General features: G+C 39.9%; 2 protein-coding genes across 2 annotated transcripts in view; one reads left to right on the top strand and one right to left on the bottom strand.

Annotated features, from left to right (window-relative positions):
• Positions 1 to 4,671: 4,671 nt before the first annotated feature.
• The window catches only part of LOC117496418 (integrin alpha-11-like), a 60,428-nt gene continuing 41,225 nt past the window's right edge, over positions 4,672 to 23,874 (top strand). The window contains 2 exon segments of the mRNA XM_034148081.1: positions 4,672 to 4,753; positions 18,107 to 18,218. Of these exon segments, the coding sequence (XP_034003972.1) occupies positions 4,714 to 4,753; positions 18,107 to 18,218 (152 nt within the window). The 5' untranslated portion in view covers positions 4,672 to 4,713.
• Positions 15,599 to 17,114, bottom strand: LOC117496419 (death-associated protein 1-like). Its single transcript, XM_034148082.1, has one exon. The coding sequence runs from the start codon at positions 17,028 to 17,030 to the stop codon at positions 16,689 to 16,691; it is 342 nt and encodes a 113-aa protein (XP_034003973.1). The 5' UTR covers positions 17,031 to 17,114; the 3' UTR covers positions 15,599 to 16,688.

Raw genomic sequence — 23,874 nt, 5'->3', positions numbered from 1 at the left:
TTTAAAGAGTCCTTCCTGCTGATGTTCAGGTGTATATCAGTATGTAGTGTCTCTACTTTAAAGAGTCCTCTCCTGATGTTCAGGTGTATATCAGTATGTAGTGTATCTACTTTAAAGAGTCCTCTCTGCTGATGTTCAGGTGTATATCAGTATGTAGTGTCTCTACTTTAAAGAGTCCTCTCCTGCTGATGTTCAGGTGTATATCAGTATGTAGTGTCTCTACTTTTAAAGAGTCCTCTCCTGCTGATGTGCAGGTGTATATCCGTATGTAGTGTCTCTACTTTAAAGAGTCCTCTCCTGCTGATGTTCAGGTGTATATCAGTATGTAGTGTATCTACTTTAAAGAGTCCTCTCCTGCTGATGTTCAGGTGTATATCAGTGTCTAGGTTTGTCTCTACTTTAAAGAGTCCTCTCTGCTGATGTTCAGGTTGTATATCAGTATCTAGTGTCTCTACTTTAAAGAGTCCTCTCCTGCTGATGTTCAGGTGTATTATCAGTATGTAGTGTCTCTACTTTTAAATAGTCCTCTCCTGCTGATGTTCAGGTGTATATCAGTATCTAGTGTCTCTACTTTAAAGAGTCCTCTCCTGCTGATGTTGAGGTGTATATCAGTATCTAGTGTCTCTACTTTAAAGAGTCCTCTCCTGCTGATGTTCAGGTGTATATCAGTATGTAATGTATCTACTTTAAAGAGTCCTCTCCTGCTGATGTTCAGGTGTATATCAGTACTAGTGTCTCTACTTTTAAATGAGTCCTCTCCTGCTGATGTTCGGTGTATATCAGTATGTAGTGTCTCTACTTTTAAGAGTCCTCTCCTTCCTGATGTTCAGGTGTTATATCAGTATGTAGTGTCTCTACTTTATAAAGAGTCCTCTCCTGCTGATGTTCAGGTGTGTATCAGTATGTAGTGTCCTCTACTTTAAAGAGTCCTCTCCTGCTGATGTTCAGGTTGTATATCAGTATGTAGTGTATCTACTTTAAAGAGTCCCTCTCCTGCTGATGTCAGGTGTATATCAGTATGTAGTGTTCTCTACTTTAAAGAGTCCTTCTCCTGTCTGATGTTCAGGTGTATATCAGTATGTAGTGTCTCTTACTTAAAGAGTCCTCTCCTGTGATGTTCAGGTGTATATCAGTATGTAGTGTCTCTACTTAAAGAGTCCTCTCCTGCTGATGTTCAGGTGTATATCAGTATCTAGTGTCTCTACTTTTTAAAGAGTCCTCTCCTGCTGATGTTCAGGTGTATATCAGTATCTAGTGTCTCTATACTTTAAAGAGTCCTCTCCTGCTGATGTTCAGGTGTATATCAGTATCTAGTGTCTCTACTTTAAAGAGTCCTCTCCTGCTGATGTTCAGGTGTATATCAGTATGTAATGTATCTACTTTAAAGAGTCCTCTCCTGCTGATGTTCAGGTGTATATCAGTATCTAGTGTCTCTACTTTAAAGAGTCCTCTCCTGCTGATGTTCAGGTGTATATCAGTATGTAGTGTCTCTACTTTAAAGAGTCCTCTCCTGCTGATGTTCAGGTGTGTATCAGTATGTAGTGTCTCTACTTTAAAGAGTCCTCTCCTGCTGATGTTCAGGTGTATATCAGTATGTAGTGTCTCTACTTTAAAGAGTCCTCTCCTCCTGATGTTCAGGTGTATATCAGTATCTAGTGTCTCTACTTTAAAGAGTCCTCTCCTGCTGATGTTCAGGTGTATATCAGTATGTAGTGTCTCTACTTTAAAGAGTCCTCTCCTCCTGATGTTCAGGTGTTATATCAGTATGTAGTGTATCTACTTTAAAGAGTCCTCTCCTGCTGATGTTCAGTGTATATCAGTATGTAGTGTCTCTACTTTAAAGAGTCCTCTCCTGCTGATGTTCAGGTGTATATCAGTATGTAGTGTCTCTACTTTAAAGAGTCCTCTCCTGCTGATGTTCAGGTGTATATCAGTATGTAGTGTCTCTACTTTAAAGAGTCCTCTCCTGCCTGATGTTCAGGTGTATATCAGTATGTAGTGTATCTACTTTAAAGAGTCCTCTCCTGCTGATGTTCAGGTGTATATCAGTATCTAGTGTCTCTACTTTAAAGAGTCCTCTCCTGCTGATGTTCAGGTGTATATCAGTATCTAGTGTCTCTACTTTAAAGAGTCCTCTCCTGCTGATGTTCAGGTGTATATCAGTATGTAGTGTCTCTACTTTAAAGAGTCCTCTCCTGCTGATGGTCAGGTGTATATCAGTATCTAGTGTCTCTACTTTAAAGAGTCCTCTCCTGCTGATGTTCAGGTGTATATCAGTATCTAGTGTCTCTACTTTAAAGAGTCCTCTCCTCCTGATGTTCAGGTGTATATCAGTATGTAGTGTATCTACTTTAAAGAGTCCTCTCCTGCTGATGTTCAGGTGTATATCAGTATCTAGTGTCTCTACTTTAAAGAGTCCTCTCCTGCTGATGTTCAGGTGTATATCAGTATCTAGTGTCTCTACTTTAAAGAGTCCTCTCCTGCTGATGTTCAGGTGTATATCAGTATGTAGTGTCTCTACTTTAAAGAGTCCCTCTCCTGCTGATGTTCAGGTGTATATCAGTATCTAGTGTCTCTACTTTAAAGAGTCCTCTCCTGCTGATGTTCAGGTGTATATCAGTATCTAGTGTCTCTACTTTAAAGAGTCCTCTCCTGCTGATATTCAGGTGTATATCAGTATCTAGTGTCTCTACTTTAAAGAGTCCTCTCCTGCTGATGTTCAGGTGTATATCAGTATGTAGTGTATCTACTTTAAAGAGTCCTCTCCTGCTGATGTTCAGGTGTATATCAGTATCTAGTGTCTCTACTTTAAAGAGTCCTCTCCTGCTGATGTTCAGGTGTATATCAGTATGTAGTGTCTCTACTTTAAAGAGTCCTCTCCTCCTGATGTTCAGGTGTATATCAGTATGTAGTGTCTCTACTTTAAAGAGTCCTCTCCTGCTGATGTTCAGGTGTGTATCAGTATGTAGTGTCTCTACTTTAAAGAGTCCTCTCCTGCTGATGTTCAGGTGTATATCAGTATGTAGTGTCTCTACTTTAAAGAGTCCTCTCCTGCTGATGTTCAGGTGTATATCAATATGTAGTGTCTCTACTTTAAAGAGTCCTCTCCTCCTGATGTTCAGGTGTTTATCAGTATGTAGTGTATCTACTTTAAAGAGTCCTCTCCTGCTGATGTTCAGGTGTATATCAGTATGTAGTGTCTCTACTTTAAAGAGTCCTCTCCTGCTGATGTTCAGGTGTATATTAGTATGTAGTGTCTCTACTTAAGAGTCCTCTCCTGCTGATGTTCAGGTGTATATCAGTATGTAGTGTCTCTACTTAAAGAGTCCTCTCCTGCTGATGTTCAGGTGTATATCAGTATGTAGTGTCTCTACTTTAAAGAGTCCCTCTCCTGCTGATGTTCAGGTGTATATCAGTATGTAGTGTCTCTACTTTAAAGAGTCCTCTCCTTGCTGATGTTCAGGTGTATATCAGTATGTAGTGTCTCTACTTTAAAGAGTCCTCTCCTGCTGATGTTCAGGTGTATATCAGTATGTAGTGTCTCTACTTTAAAGAGTCCTCTCCTCCTGATGTTCAGGTGTATATCAGTATGTAGTGTCTCTACTTTAAAGAGTCCTCTCCTGCTGATGTTCAGGTGTATATCAGTATGTAGTGTCTCTACTTTAAAGAGTCCTCTCCTGCTGATGTTCAGGTGTATATCAGTATGTAGTGTCTCTACTTTAAAGAGTCCTCTCCTGCTGATGTTCAGGTGTATATCAGTATGTAGTGTCTCTACTTTAAAGAGTCCTCTCCTGCTGATGTTCAGGTGTATATCAGTATGTAGTGTCTCTACTTTAAAGAGTCCTCTCCTGCTGATGTTCAGGTGTATATCAGTATGTAGTGTCTCTACTTTAAAGAGTCCTCTCCTCCTGATGTTCAGGTGTATATCAGTATGTAGTGTCTCTACTTTAAAGAGTCCTCTCCTGCTGATGTTCAGGTGTATATCAGTATGTAGTGTCTCTACTTTAAAGAGTCCTCTCCTGCTGATGTTCAGGTGTATATCAGTATGTAGTGTCTCTACTTTAAAGAGTCCTCTCCTGCTGATGTTCAGGTGTATATCAGTATGTAGTGTCTCTACTTTAAAGAGTCCTCTCCTGCTGATGTTCAGGTGTATATCAGTATGTAGTGTCTCTACTTTAAAGAGTCCTCTCCTGCTGATGTTCAGGTGTATATCAGTATGTAGTGTCTCTACTTTAAAGAGTCCTCTCCTGCTGATGTTCAGGTGTATATCAGTATGTAGAGTCTCTACTTTAAAGAGTCCTCTCCTGCTGATGTTCAGGTGTATATCAGTTATTTCTCTCCAGGGTTTTCAGTCACTGATTGAGGCATTTCCTGTTTGTGCAAAAAATGTAGACCTTAAAGCTTCTGTTGGGAAAGTTAAAGACAGAGAGATGTGTGTGTGTGTGTGTGTGTGTGTGTGTGTGTGTGTGTGTGTGTGTGTGTGTGTGTGTGTGTGTGTGTGTGTGTGTGTGTGTGTGAGGTGTGTGTGTGTGTGTGTGTGTGTGTGTGTGTGTGTGTGTGAGGAGGTGTGTTCACTTTGCTCCTCCTCTTTCTCCGACTCTCTCTCCTTCACACATCAGCAGAGTACAGAATCAAACCTCTCTCTCACACACTCACACACTCTCTCTCACACACACTCTCTCACACACACACTATTTTCTTTCAAACACACTCATGGATTATCAGCACTTTCTCCTTCTGCTGCTCCTGCCAGGTGAGAGGGTTTTTTATTATTAAAATATATTTTTGCACTAAAATGTGAAATTATAAATTATGTTTCGCGTCTTAAAACATTTTAAAAATAATTTCAATGTAAAAAAAAAGTCAATAGTGATAAGAGAGAATAAATGTCAAGTAAGAAGTCAATGTCAATAATAACACCTGAAATGAACAAAAAAAAGTGAAGGGAAAAACGCAGAGGAACTTTTTATGTTAAAAGTGTAAATGTTGACAAAAAAAATGAAAAAGGTCAGGAAGAAAGTCAATAAAAATAAAAAAAATGTATAAAAAAATAAAAAGAGTGAAATCAATAAAATAAACTCAATGTCGAGAATAAAGTAAAAATCTAGAGAATAATGTCAATGGATTCAAATCAATGTCGGGAACACAGTTCAATCAGGAGAGACTTCATTTTGTTTAAAGAACATTTATTGACCCATGCCATGTGATAAATGTTAAGTCTTTGGCGATTAGACCCCGATCCTGAAATGGTATATCTAAAGGGGAAATGCAGCCGTGAGCATATAGGGAACCCCCCGGGGTCTAGACACTGGTGATGATGATGAAGATCTGGATTTGATGAGGAGATGGGATGAAGAGGAGGTGTGATGAGGTCTTTGGATTAGCTCTCCTGGCACTGGATGTGATGAAAGGAGGTGGGGGGGGAGGAGGTGGATGGGGAGGAGGTGGATGGGGAGGAGGCGGATGGGGAGGAGGCGGGCGGCAGCATGAAGACCTGAAATCACAGCTGACTGCAGGAGAAAGGAGAACCATTTTAAAGTTTGGCTGCAGCACACTGATTGGCTGCTGGAGAATGAGGTGAAATGTAATAGGTTAAAGAGAAAGCCTGTGATGAGCTGATTATCAGCAGCTGTGGAGTGAATGAATATATACCCAGTCTTCCTGAAAGAACTTGCGCTGAGCTTCATTTCAATCCTAATGAATAATGGCTATGTCGCAAATAAAATCAATGTCGAAAATAAAGTCAATGTCGAAAATAAAGTCAATGTCGAGAATAAGATGAGAAGTACTTAATCCCAATTTGGACATTTTTTCAATTAATAAAGTCCATGTCGAAAATAAAGTCAATGTCGAGAATAAAGTCAATGTCGAGAATAAAGTCAATGTTAAAAATAAAGTCAATGTCGAAAATAAAGTCAATGTCGAAAATAAAGTCAATGTTAAAAATAAAGTCAATGTCGAAAATAAAGTCAATGTTAAAAATAAAGTCAATGTCGAAAATAAAGTCAATGTCGAAAATAAAGTCAATGTCAAAAATAAAGTCAATGTCGAAAATAAAGTCAATGTTAAAAATAAAGTCAATGTCGAAAATAAAGTCAATGTCGAAAATAAAGTCAATGTCGAGAATAAAGTCAATGTCAAAAAATAAAGTCAATGTCAAAAATAAAGTCAATGTCAAAAAATAAAGTCAATGTCGAAAATAAAGTCAATGTCGAGAATAAAGTCAATGTTAAAAATAAAGTCAATGTTAAAAATAAAGTCAATGTTAAAAATAAAATCAATGTCGAGAATAAAGTCAATGTTGAGAATAAAGTCAATGTTGAGAATAAAGTCAATGTTAAAAAATAAAATCAATGTCGAGAATAAGATAAGAAGTACTTAATCCCAATTTGGACATTTTTTTCAATTAATAAAGTCCATGTCGAAAATAAAGTCAATGTCGAGAATAAAGTCAATGTCGAGAATAAAGTCAATGTCGAAAATAAAGTCAATGTCGAAAATAAAGTCCATGTCAAAAATAAAGTCAATGTCGAAAATAAAGTCAATGTTAAAAATAAAGTCAATGTCGAGAATAAAGTCAATGTCAAAAAATAAAGTCAATGTCGAAAATAAAGTCAATGTCGAGAATAAAGTCAATGTTAAAAATAAAGTCAATGTTAAAAATAAAGTCAATGTTAAAAATAAAATCAATGTCGAGAATAAAGTCAATGTTAAAAATAAAGTCAATGTTAAAAATAAAGTCAATGTCGAAAATAAAGTCCATGTTAAAAATAAAGTCAATGTTAAAAATAAAGTCAATGTTAAAAATAAAGTCAATGTCGAAAATAAAGTCCATGTCAAAAATAAAGTCAATGTTAAAAATAAAGTCAATGTTAAAAATAAAGTCAATGTCGAAAATAAAGTCAATGTTAAAAATAAAGTCCATGTCAAAAATAAAGTCAATGATGAGAATAGAGTTGATGTTGAGAATAGAGTTGATGATGGTATTCAAATAAATATGTCGAAAGAAGTCAAACTTGTCAAGAAGGATGTCGAGAATAAAAATGCTACATAGCGTGTACATCTGAATGTTGAGAATAAATGATAAATGACATTAGTCAAAATATTATACTATATATTAATATATATGTTAAGATTCAAATCAAACTTTAAACATCAGAACAATCAGAACAAATCAGGAGGACTTGTTTTTTGCATTTTGACGCTGAATGTTGAGAACGTTATAATACGCCATCCTCTGCGCCTACATCTCATTTAACGGTTCCACAGTGAGAGGAATGACACAGTGGAAGAGCTTTTGTAATATATCTGGTGTTTGACGAGCAGCCCACTACCGTCCAGATATTTAGAGCAAAAACTGGAAAATTCACAAACAAGAGCTCCCAAATCCCAGCGGAAGAAACCAGAGATGACTTCCTGTTTCGCTCTGATTGAATTATGCTTCACTGAAGCTGAAGCATTATGATCTTTTTCATGTGATGGCTGCAGGTTGGGGATGTTTCCCTGGAGCAGTCTCTTCTCCAGGAAATGTACATTTTGTGGCTGTTAGGCGGATCGTTAAACTGGAGCAGAAACACATCAGTCACCGTGTTGTTGTTGTGGTTAGAAAGATGAAGGAGGCTCAGGAGGAAAACATGGCTCCTGTTCTGTTATGTGGTGACTGGTTAGTTTGATTTCAACACCCGGAGGTCCCACACGGACGGGGTTAGTCACCTCTCAAACACATGTGTCCCTCCAGGCTCTGAATCCCCAAACATTATATTATTTGAGCTGTTTTTGTAAATATTTGCTTTCCTTTTGGCAAGGATATAACATTTAACAACAGCCTCTGGAATCAGTGTGTAGTAATAAAGTGTGTATCCCCATTGAAAGCTATTATCTATTCCTATTATATCAGCTGTACATCTAGAGCAGTGTTTCTCAAACTTTTTCATACCAAGGATAAAAAAACACTCACGGACCACCTAACTCCACAAATATCCCAAAACACATCGTTTTTCTAGAACAGATTACAAATCGCCTGAAAATGGTAAAGAAGTGGCAACATGTGTGACGTAGGTGTTGCGCTGGGCTGTATCATGCAATCAAAAGTGAAACTTAAGCACGCTCCATTGCGGAGATATTCCCGCGAGAGTGCGGGAGACTTAAATGTATTTATTTATTTAAAATGTGAAATTTTACCAATATACTCACGGACCACTAGGGGGCGCTCACGGACCACCAGTGGTCCGCGGACCACTCTTTTGCCCCTTTCACACCAACGCGTTTTCAGCGCCGGCTCGGAGCTAGAGGCTGAAAAGTACAGTTTTTTCCTGTTCACACCGCAGCGGCGCCGCCTCTTAGCTCCGGAATCCGGTTCACTTCCAGCTCCAAAAAATTGTCGGTCTAGAAGCAAGACTCCGGAGCTAAGAGGCGGCGTCGCTTACGTCTCTCTTACGTCGAGGCGTGCAGGAAACTAAACCCACCTCCCCACTTAAGGGGAACTGGGGATATGTATCAGCTGCTTGTGTGACAGTCAGACAGTGAATACTTTAGAGCCGTGTGAGCTAACCCGGAGCTAACGGGAGAATAAACTCCCGTGGAAGAGCAGCCAGCACTGCAGCGGTCGGTAAATGAAACACATTAATAAACAATGAACCACGGCACTCTGGAGAAAAGTATAAGGTTGGAGAAGTCGTTATTTAATTAATCTGGCTTCGTATGATTAAAAGCAACACGATCATCGACCCGACGCAGTCCCCGGCCCGTTGTTGTTGTGGGAGAAAATCAGCGATGTAAACGGTGACGTCATGACGCAGCAGCGGCAGCTGGGCGGTGTGAACAGAGCGGGAGCTGAAAAGGGAAACCGGAGCTGAACCAGAAAAGCTCTCGCTAGGAGCTAGAAAGGGAAAAGCGCTGGTGTGAAAGCCGCAGCAGAGAAGCACTGATCTAGAGCCTTGGCTCCAACATTGATTTATTTTTATATTTTCCACCAGATTGAGACATTCTCTCACTTTTGAGACAAAGACATGTTGTCTGTTTTTTCAAAAGTGCATCAAAATCCATGTTTTTAATAATCATTGACATTTCATATAAACAGGGGTGGTGTTTCTAGAAAGATATAGTATGAGTACCGTGACTCTGATATTGTTTATAAGATATATCAACGAGGACATGACGCCCGTAAACAAGGGCCCTTTCTCATTTCATCAATTCCCCCCTCCTCGACTCCTCGACTCCTCGACTCCTCGACTCCTCGACTCCTCGGTCCTCCGATATATCCAGTCTCTGATAGTGTTACGTTATTATGAGAGTGCTCTGTAACTGTTTGATTCTGAAATTGTATATATTTATATAAATATATACATATGTGTGTGTGTGTGTGTGTGTAGCCTGTTATTGTCTCATTATACCGCACTGTGAATGAATCAAAGTAAATATATAAGTGGTCATGAACACATCTGCCCATCAGACAGAGGGCTGCTCTGCCTCCTGTCATCATTAATGGACGTCTCTTTAAAATGACCGCTCAGAGGAGAGGAGTTCTCATTTCTCTAACCGCCTGCTGCTTCCCCTCCTCTCTCCTCGGCTCCCCTCCTCTCTCCTCGGTTCCCCTCCTCTCTCCTCGGTTCCTCTCTCCTCGGTTCCCCTCCTCGGCTCCTCCGCTTGCATCTCCTGTGGGCGGGACTAAGTCTCGAGGATAGGAGTCGAGGATAGGAGTCGAGGAGGGGAATTAGTGAAATGAGAAAGGGCCAAGATGTCTCCTGACGTAAACAACAACGTGACGTAAACAACAACGTGACGTAAACAACAACGTGACGTCAGAGCTCTGTAGAAACAAAGCTGTCCCTCCCGTCTGACGCTCTGTTTGATTCTCAGATTTCTGGAGGAATTATACCGTTTTTGAGGAACAGAAATATTGTTTTCTGGCATCACTTGCATTTTAGGCAAAACCTGGTTATTATTATTATTTACATTATGAAACGTTGCTGGCAGTTAATGGTCACATTTAATTAATAATTCTGAAAATAAATTAATATTTGGTGATCAGAACTGAAGTTGGTATAAAAAACTAAATTCAAATATAATATTTTTATAGCAGTTATAAATAATAAATAATAATAAATAATTTACAAATCCAAAACATAGAATTACATTACAATAACAAAACATTATGAAATATATGTTTTCATAAAAACGCACAATGTGAACAAATTGGCATTTAAAGGCTTAAAATGTAAAAGTTACTGAATATTTGTATTTTATAGATTTAGTTATAATTGACTGATGCTGGCTAAAAGATTTAAGTCAGTAAAAAGAGGTGAAATATATAAAAAAATCATAATAATTATACTTAAAGAATTGAAATATTTGTAATTAAATGAATGAATGAATGTATCATAACAAATACAATTAGAATTGAAGTTTAATAATGTTAATTTAACGGCATTTTTACTTAAACTGAAAATGGAAACTTTAGTGTGGATTACTTTTCTTAAACTCCCCCCATGTGTCTCTTCACGACTCAAAACAAACCCAGGACTGAGATGATATTATTTCTGGCAGCAAAGCTTCACAGAAACCTCAGACCGAACAGTGGGTTGTTCTCTGAAGAACACTCAGGGACATGAAATAGTTTTATATAACTTAAGAAAATAATAAAAAGACTGAATGTACGCTGGATGATGATCATCAAAACAATCTCTGACACACGTTATGGAAGAAGAATCTTTCACAACAAACTTTACTCCAAAAACAGGAGAGGACTCTTTAAAGTAGAGACATACATACTGATAAACACCTGAACATCAGCAGGAGAGGACTCTTTAAAGTAGAGACATACATACTGATATACACCTGAACATCAGCAGGAGAGGACTCTTTAAAGTAGAGACACTACATACTGATATACACCTGAACATCAGCAGGAGAGGACTCTTTAAAGTAGAGACACTACATACTGATATACACCTGAACATCAGCAGGAGAGGACTCTTTAAAGTAGAGACACTACATACTGATATACACCTGAACATCAGCAGGAGAGGACTCTTTAAAGTAGAGACACTACATATTGATATACACCTGAACATCAGCAGGAGAGGACTCTTTAAAGTAGAGACACTACATACTGATATACACCTGAACATCAGCAGGAGAGGACTCTTTAAAGTAGAGACATACATACTGATATACACCTGAACATCAGCAGGAGAGGACTCTTTAAAGTAGAGACACTACATACTGATATACACCTGAACATCAGCAGGAGAGGACTCTTTAAAGTAGAGACACTACATACTGATATACACCTGAACATCAGCAGGAGAGGACTCTTTAAAGTAGAGACACTACATACTGATATACACCTGAACATCAGCAGGAGAGGACTCTTTAAAGTAGAGACATACATACTGATATACACCTGAACATCAGCAGGAGAGGACTCTTTAAAGTAGAGACACTACATACTGATATACACCTGAACATCAGCAGGAGAGGACTCTTTAAAGTAGAGACACTACATACTGATATACACCTGAACATCAGCAGGAGAGGACTCTTTAAAGTAGAGACACTACATACTGATATACACCTGAACATCAGCAGGAGAGGACTCTTTAAAGTAGAGACACTACATACTGATATACACCTGAACATCAGCAGGAGAGGACTCTTTAAAGTAGAGACACTACATACTGATATACACCTGAACATCAGCAGGAGAGGACTCTTTAAAGTAGAGACACTACATACTGATATACACCTGAACATCAGCAGCAGAGGACTCTTTAAAGTAGAGACACTACATACTGATATACACCTGAACATCAGCAGGAGAGGACTCTTTAAAGTAGAGACACTACATACTGATATGAACATCAGCAGGAGAGGACTCTTTAAAGTAGAGAGACTACATACTGATATACACCTGAACATCAGCAGGAGAGGACTCTTTAAAGTAGAGACACTACATACTGATATACACCTGAACATCAGCAGGAGAGGACTCTTTAAAGTAGAGACACTACATACTGATATACACCTGAACATCAGCAGGAGAGAAGTCTTTAAAGTAGAGACACTGCATACTGATATAGACCTGAACATCAGCAGGAGAGGACTCTTTAAAGTAGAGACACTACATACTGATATACACCTGAACATCAGCAGGAGAGGACTCTTTAAAGTAGAGACACTACATACTGATATACACCTGAACATCAGCAGGAGAGGACTCTTTAAAGTAGAGACACTACATACTGATATACAGCTGAACATCAGCAGGAGAGGACTCTTTAAAGTAGAGACACTACATACTGATATACACCTGAACATCAGCAGGAGAGGACTCTTTAAAGTAGAGACACTACATACTGATATACACCTGAACATCAGCAGGAGAGGACTCTTTAAAGTAGAGACACTACATACTGATATACACCTGAACATCAGCAGGAGAGGACTCTTTAAAGTAGAGACACTACATACTGATATGCACCTGAACATCAGCAGGAGAGGACTCTTTAAAGTAGAGACTCTACATACTGATATACACCTGAACATCAGCAGGAGAGGACTCTTTAAAGTAGAGACACTACATACTGATATACACCTGAACATCAGCAGGAGAGGACTCTTTAAAGTAGAGACACTACATACTGATATACACCTGAACACCAGCAGGAGAGGACTCTTTAAAGTAGAGACACTACATACTGATATACACCTGAACATCAGCAGGAGAGGACTCTTTAAAGTAGAGACACTACATACTGATATACACCTGAACATCAGCAGGAGAGGACTCTTTAAAGTAGAGACACTACATACTGATATACACCTGAACATCAGCAGGAGAGGACTCTTTAAAGTAGAGACACTACATACTGATATACACTTGAACATCAGCAGGAGAGGACTCTTTAAAGTAGAGACACTACATACTGATATACACCTGAACATCAGCAGGAGAGGACTCTTTAAAGTAGAGACACTACATACTGATATGAACATCAGCAGGAGAGGACTCTTTAAAGTAGAGACACTACATACTGATATACACCTGAACATCAGCAGGAGCGGACTCTTTAAAGTAGAGACACTACATACTGATATACACCTGAACATCAGCAGGAGAGGACTCTTTAAAGTAGAGACACTACATACTGATATACACCTGAACATCAGCAGGAGAGGACTCTTTAAAGTAGAGACACTACATACTGATATACACCTGAACATCAGCAGGAGAGGACTCTTTAAAGTAGAGACACTACATACTGATATACACTTGAACATCAGCAGGAGAGGACTCTTTAAAGTAGAGACACTACATACTGATATACACCTGAACATCAGCAGGAGAGGACTCTTTAAAGTAGAGACACTACATACTGATATGAACATCAGCAGGAGAGGACTCTTTAAAGTAGAGACACTACATACTGATATACACCTGAACATCAGCAGGAGCGGACTCTTTAAAGTAGAGACACTACATACTGATATACACCTGAACATCAGCAGGAGAGGACTCTTTAAAGTAGAGACACTACATACTGATATACACCTGAACATCAGCAGGAGAGGACTCTTTAAAGTAGAGACACTACATACTGATATAAAACCTCAGAGCTGATACAGGAAACGTTTTGTCCTCCGTCTGCAGGAAGTCACACAGACGCTGCTGACATCGAGCACTAAATTACTTCCATCTTTAAACGTATTATTTCCAAATTCTGCAAATGATTTGGAGTTTTTTCCAAAAACATCACAGACTTTTCTTTCCCTTTTAACAAGAATATCCTCATTGCTGCCGAATCTGTTTTCAGTTACTCTGCAGACGCCAGGCCATGGAAAGGGACATCATTATTAATACATTATGAACTAAATACAATATCTTGATATTCTTTTGGGTTGGGGTGACTTTTGGTGCCTTGACAAAATATTGAACAAATGATTTTTCTGATAAATGACCATCAGTGCTTTAATGACCAAGTGGGTAAAAGCAAAACAATAAAAGCCCTAGAACTGTTGACTGCAGCTTTTAAAACCTAAAATAGACACGTGTTGTATGCAGCATAGCACAGGAATCTTACAATATATTGAGTCTCATTTACAGTATATCTGAAATGACTAGGTTAGCTACGTTAGCTAGCTAGCTTACAGCAGATCTGCAGTAACATCAGAAGGAACCATGTGATCACATTGTTCAAATAAGACCATTTTAGTTAAGTTTCCAACAACAGAGACAGTTGCTTTGTAATCCTGAACGTCACTCTTTAGTGTCCCCTGGTCTCCCAGCTGTGTGCGTCACTCTTTAGTGTCCCCTGGTCTCCCGGCTGTGTGCGTCACTCTTTAGTGTCCCCTGGTCTCCCAGCTGTGTGCGTCACTCTTTAGTGTCCCCTGGTCTCCCAGCTGTGTGCGTCACTCTTTAGTGTCCCCTGGTCTCCCAGTTGTGTGCGTCACTCTTTAGTGTCCCCTGGTCTCCCAGTTGTGTGCGTCACTCTTTAGTGTCCCCTGGTCTCCCAGCTGTGTGCGTCACTCTTTAGTGTCCTCTGGTCTCCCAGCTGTGTGCGTCACTCTTTAGTGTCCCCTGGTCTCCCAGCTGTGTGCGTCACTCTTTAGTGTCCCCTGGTCTCCCAGCTGTGTGCGTCACTCTTTAGTGTCCCCTGGTCTGCCTGCTGTGTGCGTCACTCTTTAGTGTCCCCTGGTCTGCCTGCTGTGTGCGTCACTCTTTAGTGCCCCCTGGTCTCCCGGCTGTGTGCGTCACTCTTTAGTGTCCCCTGGTCTCCCGGCTGTGTGCGTCACTCTTTAGTGTCCCCTGGTCTCCCAGCTGTGTGTGTCACTCTTTAGTGTCCTCTGGTCTCCCAGCTGTGTGCGTCACTCTTTAGTGTCCCCTGGTCTCCCAGCTGTGTGCGTCACTCTTTAGTGTCCTCTGGTCTCCCAGCTGTGTGCGTCACTCTTTAGTGTCCCCTGGTCTCCCAGCTGTGTGCGTCACTCTTTAGTGTCCCCTGGTCTCCCAGCTGTGTGCGTCACTCTTTAGTGTCCCCTGGTCTCCCAGCTGTGTGCGTCACTCTTTAGTGTCCCCTGGTCTGCCTGCTGTGTGCGTCACTCTTGAGTGTCCCCTGGTCTGCCTGCTGTGTGCGTCACTCTTTAGTGCCCCCTGGTCTCCCAGCTGTGTGCGTCACTCTTTAGTGTCCCCTGGTCTCCCAGCTGTGTGCGTCACTCTTTAGTGTCCCCTGGTCTCCCAGCTGTGTGCGTCACTCTTTAGTGCCCCCTGGTCTCCCAGCTGTGTGCATCACTCTTTAGTGTCCCCTGGTCTCCCAGCTGTGTGCGTCACTCTTTAGTGTCCCCTGGTCTCCCAGCTGTGTGCGTCACTCTTTAGTGTCCCCTGGTCTCCCTGCTGTGTGCGTCACTCTTTAGTGTCCCCTGGTCTCCCAGCTGTGTGCGTCACTCTTTAGTGTCCCCTGGTCTCCCAGCTGTGTGCGTCACTCTTCAGTGTCCCCTGGTCTCCCAGCTGTGTGCGTCACTCTTTAGTGTCCCCTGGTCTCCCAGCTGTGTGCGTCACTCTTTAGTGTCCCCTGGTCTCCCAGCTGTGTTTTTTTTTTTTTTTTTTTTTTTTTTTTTAAGATAGTCCATATCTTTATTTACCATTTCAACCACACCTAATACCTCATTCCACTCATAGATTTGTACAATTTGAACAATTTACTCAAGAAAAATAACAAGAGAACAAAAAATAAAACTCAACATAGGAAATCAATTCCTTCTTGGCAAGACATCTATTAATTTCTCTCTTTCATCGAAACCTGAACATTAGTGTTGCAACAAATGACACTTGAGTGTAAGGGGATGGGTGCTTAAGGAAAAGGGTGGTGTGTGCCTGTGTGTATCAATATTTTGTAAGACAGATATAGATTTCTGATATATATATATATATATATATTTATTTCTATGGAATGTTTTTGCAGGGAGATTACCTTTATCTAAAGATAAGAGTTATTGAAATGGTCAAATGGACTTAGTGCAGCTAACCTCAGTGTCTGTGCTAATAATTTGTTATAGTTGTCATATAATTATCTATTTGACCTCTCTGGTCTATGCAGTAGCCGTACATTATGACAACACACTGAGTTTTGCAATATAGAAGTTCTGCTCTTTTTGGTTTGTGTTAATAATATAATACTGGTTGTGATTTGTGGATTGGTTCTTTTGGTCTGTGGAGATTTTAGGTATAAGGCGGGAGCGTAGGCTCATCACTTGCAGGTGATTGGTTGGTTAGTAGGCCTGGTTGATAGCTTGCTGTGATGGGCTGGTAGATGCGGTATCGGTTGGCACATCGCTGCAGTGAGAGTCCCCCCACAGACTCAGATTTCTTCATTTATGTTTAATCCTTGAACTAAAGCCATTGTAGAAGTCCCATCCTCCATGTATACCACCTTAAGACAACCATCCCTCTTAAGGAGAGGACACAAAAGTGCAGAACTAACAGAGCAGCGGGGGGAGGAATCGAGTGGGACTTCTACAATGGCTGTATTGGCATTAAGCTCTGTTGCTGATAAATTCCTCTTACATGTAATACAAACAACAACTTCCGTGGTTACTGAGAGGAGATCTGTGCCTGGTGGGGAAACATCTTCATGGTATGTGTTCCATCAGGGGAGGCCGGTGGGTGGAGTTAGCACAGCCGTCGTGGTGCTAGCTCACTTGCGGGGCTGGTGGATGGGCTGGTTGATGTGCTGCGAGGCGGGCAGCTTGGAGACGCACGGCTGGGGCTTCTGATGAGCCACCTGAGCGGCTGCGGGGGTGAAGTCCTTATCGCCCTTTGTCACCACTCCAGACACAATCACGGGAACCTTTGGTGGACTGCTGCTGACGTACTCCTCCTCATCCTCCTCCTCATCAGCTTTGGGCACAGGCTCTGGAGCAGCAGCAGCAACCGGCTGGTGCTTCTGCACTATCCTCATCCCTCCTGCCTTTACTACAGGGAGGTGTCCTCCTTTGGTCTCCACTTTCTCCATTTTCTCCTTCGGTGGGGACGACATGTCTGCTGTGATCCTGAGTCTGAAGAGAGAGCAAACAGCGGCGTGGAGCTCAAATCCTGCTTTATTCTGCTTAACTGTGGACTACCCTCCCAGCTGTGTGCGTCACTCTTTAGTGTCCCCTGTTCTCCCAGCTGTGTGCGTCACTCTTTAGTGTCCCCTGGTCTCCCAGCTGTGTGCGTCACTCTTTAGTGTCCCCTGTTCTCCCAGCTGTGTGCGTCACTCTTTAGTGTCCCCTGGTCTCCCAGCTGTGTGCGTCACTCTTTAGTGTCCCCTGGTCTCCCAGCTGTGTGCGTCACTCTTTAGTGTCCCCTGGTGCAGCGTTTCTCCTGATGGAAGAGGTTCGGGTCGTGTTTGACCCTGTCAGCCACCGTACTTCTCTGTTGTGAAAAGAAGTTGTGGAAAAAGAGTCTCTCTTTAAAGTGAGAGTTTATTTAACGTACACGTCACTGCTCTCTTATTTTTGGCCTCAGAAGTTCATTCATCACAGATTCGTCACCGCTGGCTCTGAGCCGCACGGGTTGCAGAGTTTTTTCCGATCGTTGAGTTAAATCCCACAGCTGTTTGGAGACACTGAGAGGAAATACTGCAGAGGTCAGGGGTCACGGCCGGGTCACAGGCTGTATGACTTTAGTGCCTGGCTCAAAGACACTGAGGCATTTAAACAAGAACGTCTCTGAGACTCTTTGGGAAGTTAAAATCTGATTATTATTGAATGACCCCTTGATGAGATGTATGGAAGAGGATAAAAGCCACATCTGACCAAAAGTACTACATTTTTTTCTCAGGATTCTGAGATTCTTTGAAAAAAAAGTCAACATTTGATTTTTTCTCAAAGTTCCGAGTTTTTTGGGGAAAAAGAAAATTATTCTCAGAATTCTGAGAACAGATTTTTGAAAATAAAATGTCAATTGCCGTTTCATTGTCTAATTGTTGAAAAACTGCATTGCATCTTTCCTCAAAATAGTTATTGGCGAGCTTTATGGAGTCGTCTCATTCCATATTCCATCATAGATTTAATAATAAATAAATATTGTTTTAAATTGATGTGCTGATCTTCTTCTTCTTCTGGGTTTCAGATCTTCAGCTCTGCTTCAACTTTGACACGAAGAACTTCAAGGTCTTCTCCGGCTCCAAAGAAAACCAGTTTGGATACACGGTCCAGCAGCACGAGGCCGGAGGGCGCCAGTGGTGAGGAACCCAGTTCAATATCCATCCACCCAAAAAACAGTCTGTACTGGTCTCACACCATCAATAGAAACCAGTCTGTCTTCGTCTATTGAAACCAGTTTGTCCTGGTCTGGTTTTACAATCCCTATAGAACCAGTCTGTACTGATCAACACCATCAATAGAAACCAGTCTGTCTTCGTCTATTGAAACCAGTTTGTCCTGGTCTGGTCTTACAATCCCTATAGAACCGGCTGTACTGATCAACACCATCAATGGAAACCAGTCTATATGGTCTTATATTAACCATAGAAACCAGTGTGTCTACACCCATAGAAATCAGACTGTAAAGTTCTGCTTACGTCTATAGAAACCAGTTTGACCTGGTCTGATCTTACAATCCCTATATAACCAGTCTATACTGATCTAACACCATCATTTGAAACCAGTCTGTATTTGTTTGGCTTCTTCCAAAGGAAGAGGTCTGATGGTCTTATATTATCTATAGAAACCAGTTTGTGCTGGTCTAACAATCGGTCGGAAACCAATCGGTCTTTGTCTATGGAAAAAAGTCTGTAAAGTTCTGCTTACGCTTATAAAAAACAGTTTGTCCTGGTCTGGTCTTACAATCCCTATAGAACCAGTCTGTACTGGTCCAACACCATTATTTGAAACCAGTCCATACTGGTCTGCCTGAAACTATAGAAACCAGTTTGTATTGGTCTAACATTCTCAATTGAAACCAGTCTGAACTGGCCTGTCTATAGCTATAGAAACAGGCGTGTACTGGTCCAACACCATCGATAGAAACCAGCCCTTCTTTGTCTATTGAAACCAGTCTTTACTGGTCTCACATTCTCTCTCGAAACCAGTTTGAACTGGTCTGTCGAAATCTTCTTAATCTGTTGACTTTTGTCACTGTTTTTTTTACTATTGGGAGAAATGAAGGTTTGTACTGGATCCACTGGTTTGTTTTGTCTCAGCAAGAGAGCGTCTCCTGTAGCTGGCGGAACTTTTGAACGATGTATTTAAAATATTTTGTGTTTCAGTGGAAATTTAAAGATGACAGATTGGCTAAACTTCTGTTTAAAAGCAGAGACTCACGACCGTGTAATGAACTGGAGAACGTCATATTGAAATAAGTCGATAGATCTTAAAATTGAATGACTATAAACATCATTTATAGGACTTTAAAGGGGTTTCCAGCTTCTGACAGTATTTGGACGCCTCAGGTAGAGACAGATTGGACCCTGTTGGTCCGTCTGTGGATCCAAAGGATTTATTTACTGTGGTCTGTCAGAAGTTTCCTGGGAAAGTGAGAAAACCTTCCACTTGTTTCCAGGAAAGTTGGTGGAGAAGTCAGACTCATGTTGGGACGACAGATTTTCCAACCATGTGTCTGATATCTGCGAACGGTATTTATTGTCCTCTTTAAAGTAGGATTTCATAATCCGGACCTGACAGAGTCTGCTTGGCTCTCGTCATCTGGAGACCAAATCCTTCTCTCATTTCACTTGAATTCACTTTATTTAAACTCAGTCAACGTCTCATTTTGTCTCACAGACTTTCATTTAATCCCAACTCTTCTCTTATCTCTGGTTATATTTTCTCACGATAAAAGTACTTTAATATAGTTTCTAAACTATACAAAGTATCTAAAATATCACCTACTTATGTCTCATCTAATCTTAGCCTTATCCCTTAAGTACTGAACTTAAGTACGATGTTGAGGTACTTTACTTGAGTATTTCTATTTTATGCTACTGTGTACTTCTACTCCACTACAGTTCAGAGGTACATGGTGTACTTCTACTCCACTACAGTTCAGAGGTACATGGTGTACTTTTCCTCCAATACAGTTCAGAGGTACATGGTGTACTTTTCCTCCACTACAGTTCAGAGGTACATGGTGTACTTCTACTCCTACATGTATTTAATACCTTTAGTTACTTCACAGATGTGGATGAATGATGTGAAATATAATCAAGTGTTAAATCAGACTTTAGTTCCACCTGGAGTAAATCCACAAGCTACCCTGCAGTATACAAAGTCATTCAAACTCGCTGCACCTTTACCAGCTTTGAGAACACTTTCATGATCAATCATTATAAAACATATCATATATATTATTCTGAAATGGACCAATCTGCACAACGACTACTTTTACTGTCGCGACTTTAACTATATTTTGATGAGAATACTTTTCTACTTTCACTTGAGGAACATTTTGAATGCAGGACTTTTACTGTAACAGAGTATTCCTACACTCTGGTACTTCTACTTTTACTCAAGTACAAGATCTGAGTACTTCTACTTTTACTAAGTACAAGATCTGAGTACTTCTACTTTTACTCAAGTCCAAGATCTGAGTACTTCTACTTTTACTCAAGTCCAAGATCTGAGTACTTCTACTTTGACTCAAGTACAAGATCTGAGTACTTCTACTTTACTCAAGTACAAGATCTGAGTACTTCTTCTACTTGACTCAAGTACAAGATCTGAGTTCTTCTACTTTTACTAAGTACAAGATCTGAGTACTTCTACTTTGACTCAAGTACAATATCTAAGTACTTCTACTTTTACTCAAGTACAAGATCTGAGTACTTCTACTTTTACTAAGTACAAGATCTGAGTACTTCTACTTTTACTCAAGTACAAGATCTGAGTACTTCTACCTTGACTCAAGTACAAGATCTAAGTACTTCTACTTTTACTCAAGTACCAGATCTGAGTACTTCTCCTTTGACTCAAATACAAGATCTGAGTACTTCTCCCTTTTACTCAAGTACAAGATCTGAGTACTTCTCCTTTTACTCAAGTACACTGATCGAGTACTTCTCCTTTGACTCAGTACCAGCATCGAGTGTATTATCACTTTTACTCAAGTACCCTACGATCTGAGTACTTCTACCTTTCTACTCCAGTACACGATCTGAAGTACTTCTACTTTTACTACAAGATCTGAGTACTTCTACTTTTACTCAAGTACAAGATCTGAGTACTTCTCCTTTTACTCGAGTTACAAGATCTGAGTACTTCTCCTTTTACTCAAGTACACGATCTGAGTACTTCTACTTTTATCCAGTACACGATCTGAGTACTTCTACTTTATACAGATCTGAGTACATCTACTTTACTAAAGATCTGAGTACTTCTACTTTACTCCAGTACAAGATCTGAGACTTCTCCTTTTACTCGAGTACAAGATATGAGTACTTCTCCTTTTACTCGAGTACAAGATCTGAGTACTTCTCCTTTTACTCGAGTACAAGATCTGAGTACTTCTCCTTTTACTCAAGTACAAGATCTGAGTACTTCTACTTTTTACTCAAGTACACGATCTGAGTAACTTCTACTTTTACTACAAGATCTGAGTACTTCTAGTTTTACTCAAGTACAAGATCCTGAGTACTTCTCCTTTTACTCCGAGTACAAGATCTGAGTACTTCTCCTTTACTCAAGTACAAGATCTGAGTACTTCTACTTTTACTCAAGATACACGATCTGAGTACTTCTACTTTTACTACAAGATCTTAGTACATCTACTTTTACTACAAGATCTGAGTACTTCTACTTTTACTCAAGTACAAGATCTGAGTACTTCTCCTTTTACTCGAGTACAAGATCTGAGTACTTCTCCTTTTACTCGAGTACAAGAATCTGAGTACTTCTCCTTTTACTCGAGTACAAGATCTGAGTACTTCTCCTTTTACTCAAGTACAAGATCTGAGTACTTCTACTTTTACTCAAGTACACGATCTGAGTACTTCTACTTTTACTACAAGATCTGAGTACTTCTACTTTTACTCAAGTACAAGATCTGAGTACTTCTCCTTTTACTCGAGTACAAGATCTGAGTACTTCTCCTTTTACTCGAGTACAAGATCTGAGTACTTCTCCTTTTACTCGAGTACAAGATCTGAGTACTTCTCCTTTTACTCAAGTACAAGATCTGAGTACTTCTACTTTTACTCAAGTAACGATCTGAGTTACTTCTACTTTTACTACAAGATTGAGTACATCTACTTTTACTACAAGATCTGAGTACTTCTACTTTTACTCAAGTACAAGATCTGAGTACTTCTCCTTTTACTCGAGTACAAGATCTGAGTACTTCTCCTTTTACTCGAGTACAAGATCTGAGTACTTCTCCTTTTACTAAGTACAAGATCTGAGTACTTCTACTTTGACTCAAGTACAATATCTAAGTACTTCTACTTTTACTCAAGTACAAGATCTGAGTACTTCTACTTTTACTAAGTACAAGATCTGAGTACTTCTACTTTGACTCAGTACAATATCTAAGTACTTCTACTTTTTACTCAAGTACAAGATCTGAGTACTTCTACTTTTACTAAGTACAAGATCTGAGTACTTCTACTTTTACTCAAGTCCAAGATCTGAGTACTTCTACTTGACTCAAGTACAAGAATCTGAGTTCTTCTCTTTTTACTAAGTACAAGATCTGAGTCTTCTACCTTTGACTCAAGTACAAGATCTGAGTACTTCTACTTTGACTCAAGTACAATATCTAAGTACTTCTACTTTTACTCAAGTACAAGATCTGAGTACTTCTACTTTTACTAAGTACAAGATCTGAGTACTTCTACTTTTACTCAAGTACAAGATCTGAGTACTTCTACCTTGACTCAAGTACAAGATCTAAGTACTTCTACTTTTACTCAAGTACCAGATCTGAGTACTTCTCCTTTGACTCAAATACAAGATCTGAGTACTTCTCCTTTTACTCAAGTACAAGATCTGAGTACTTCTCCTTTTACTCAAGTACATGATCTGAGTACTTCTCCTTTGACTCAAGTACCAGATCTGAGTACTTCTCCTTTTACTCAAGTACAAGATCTGAGTACTTCTACTTTTACTCAAGTACACGATCTGAGTACTTCTACTTTTACTACAAGATCTGAGTACTTCTACTTTTACTCAAGTACAAGATCTGAGTACTTCTCCTTTTACTCGAGTACAAGATCTGAGTACTTCTCCTTTTACTCAAGTACAAGATCTGAGTACTTCTACTTTTACTCAAGTACACGATCTGAGTACTTCTACTTTTACTACAAGATCTGAGTACATCTACTTTTACTAAAAGATCTGAGTACTTCTACTTTTACTCAAGTACAAGATCTGAGTACTTCTCCTTTTACTCGAGTACAAGATCTGAGTACTTCTCCTTTTACTCGAGTACAAGATCTGAGTACTTCTCCTTTTACTCGAGTACAAGATCTGAGTACTTCTCCTTTTACTCAAGTACAAGATCTGAGTACTTCTACTTTTACTCAAGTACACGATCTGAGTACTTCTACTTTTACTACAAGATCTGAGTACTTCTAGTTTTACTCAAGTACAAGATCTGAGTACTTCTCCTTTTACTCGAGTACAAGATCTGAGTACTTCTCCTTTTACTCAAGTACAAGATCTGAGTACTTCTACTTTTACTCAAGTACACGATCTGAGTACTTCTACTTTTACTACAAGATCTGAGTACATCTACTTTTACTACAAGATCTGAGTACTTCTACTTTTACTCAAGTACAAGATCTGAGTACTTCTCCTTTTACTCGAGTACAAGATCTGAGTACTTCTCCTTTTACTCGAGTACAAGATCTGAGTACTTCTCCTTTTACTCGAGTACAAGATCTGAGTACTTCTCCTTTTACTCAA

Source organism: Trematomus bernacchii, unplaced genomic scaffold, assembly GCF_902827165.1.
Source record: "Trematomus bernacchii unplaced genomic scaffold, fTreBer1.1, whole genome shotgun sequence".
Taxonomy (NCBI): Eukaryota; Metazoa; Chordata; class Actinopteri; order Perciformes; family Nototheniidae; genus Trematomus; species Trematomus bernacchii.
Note: the sequence above shows the minus strand (reverse complement) of the source record. Positions and strands in the feature narration are given on the sequence as shown.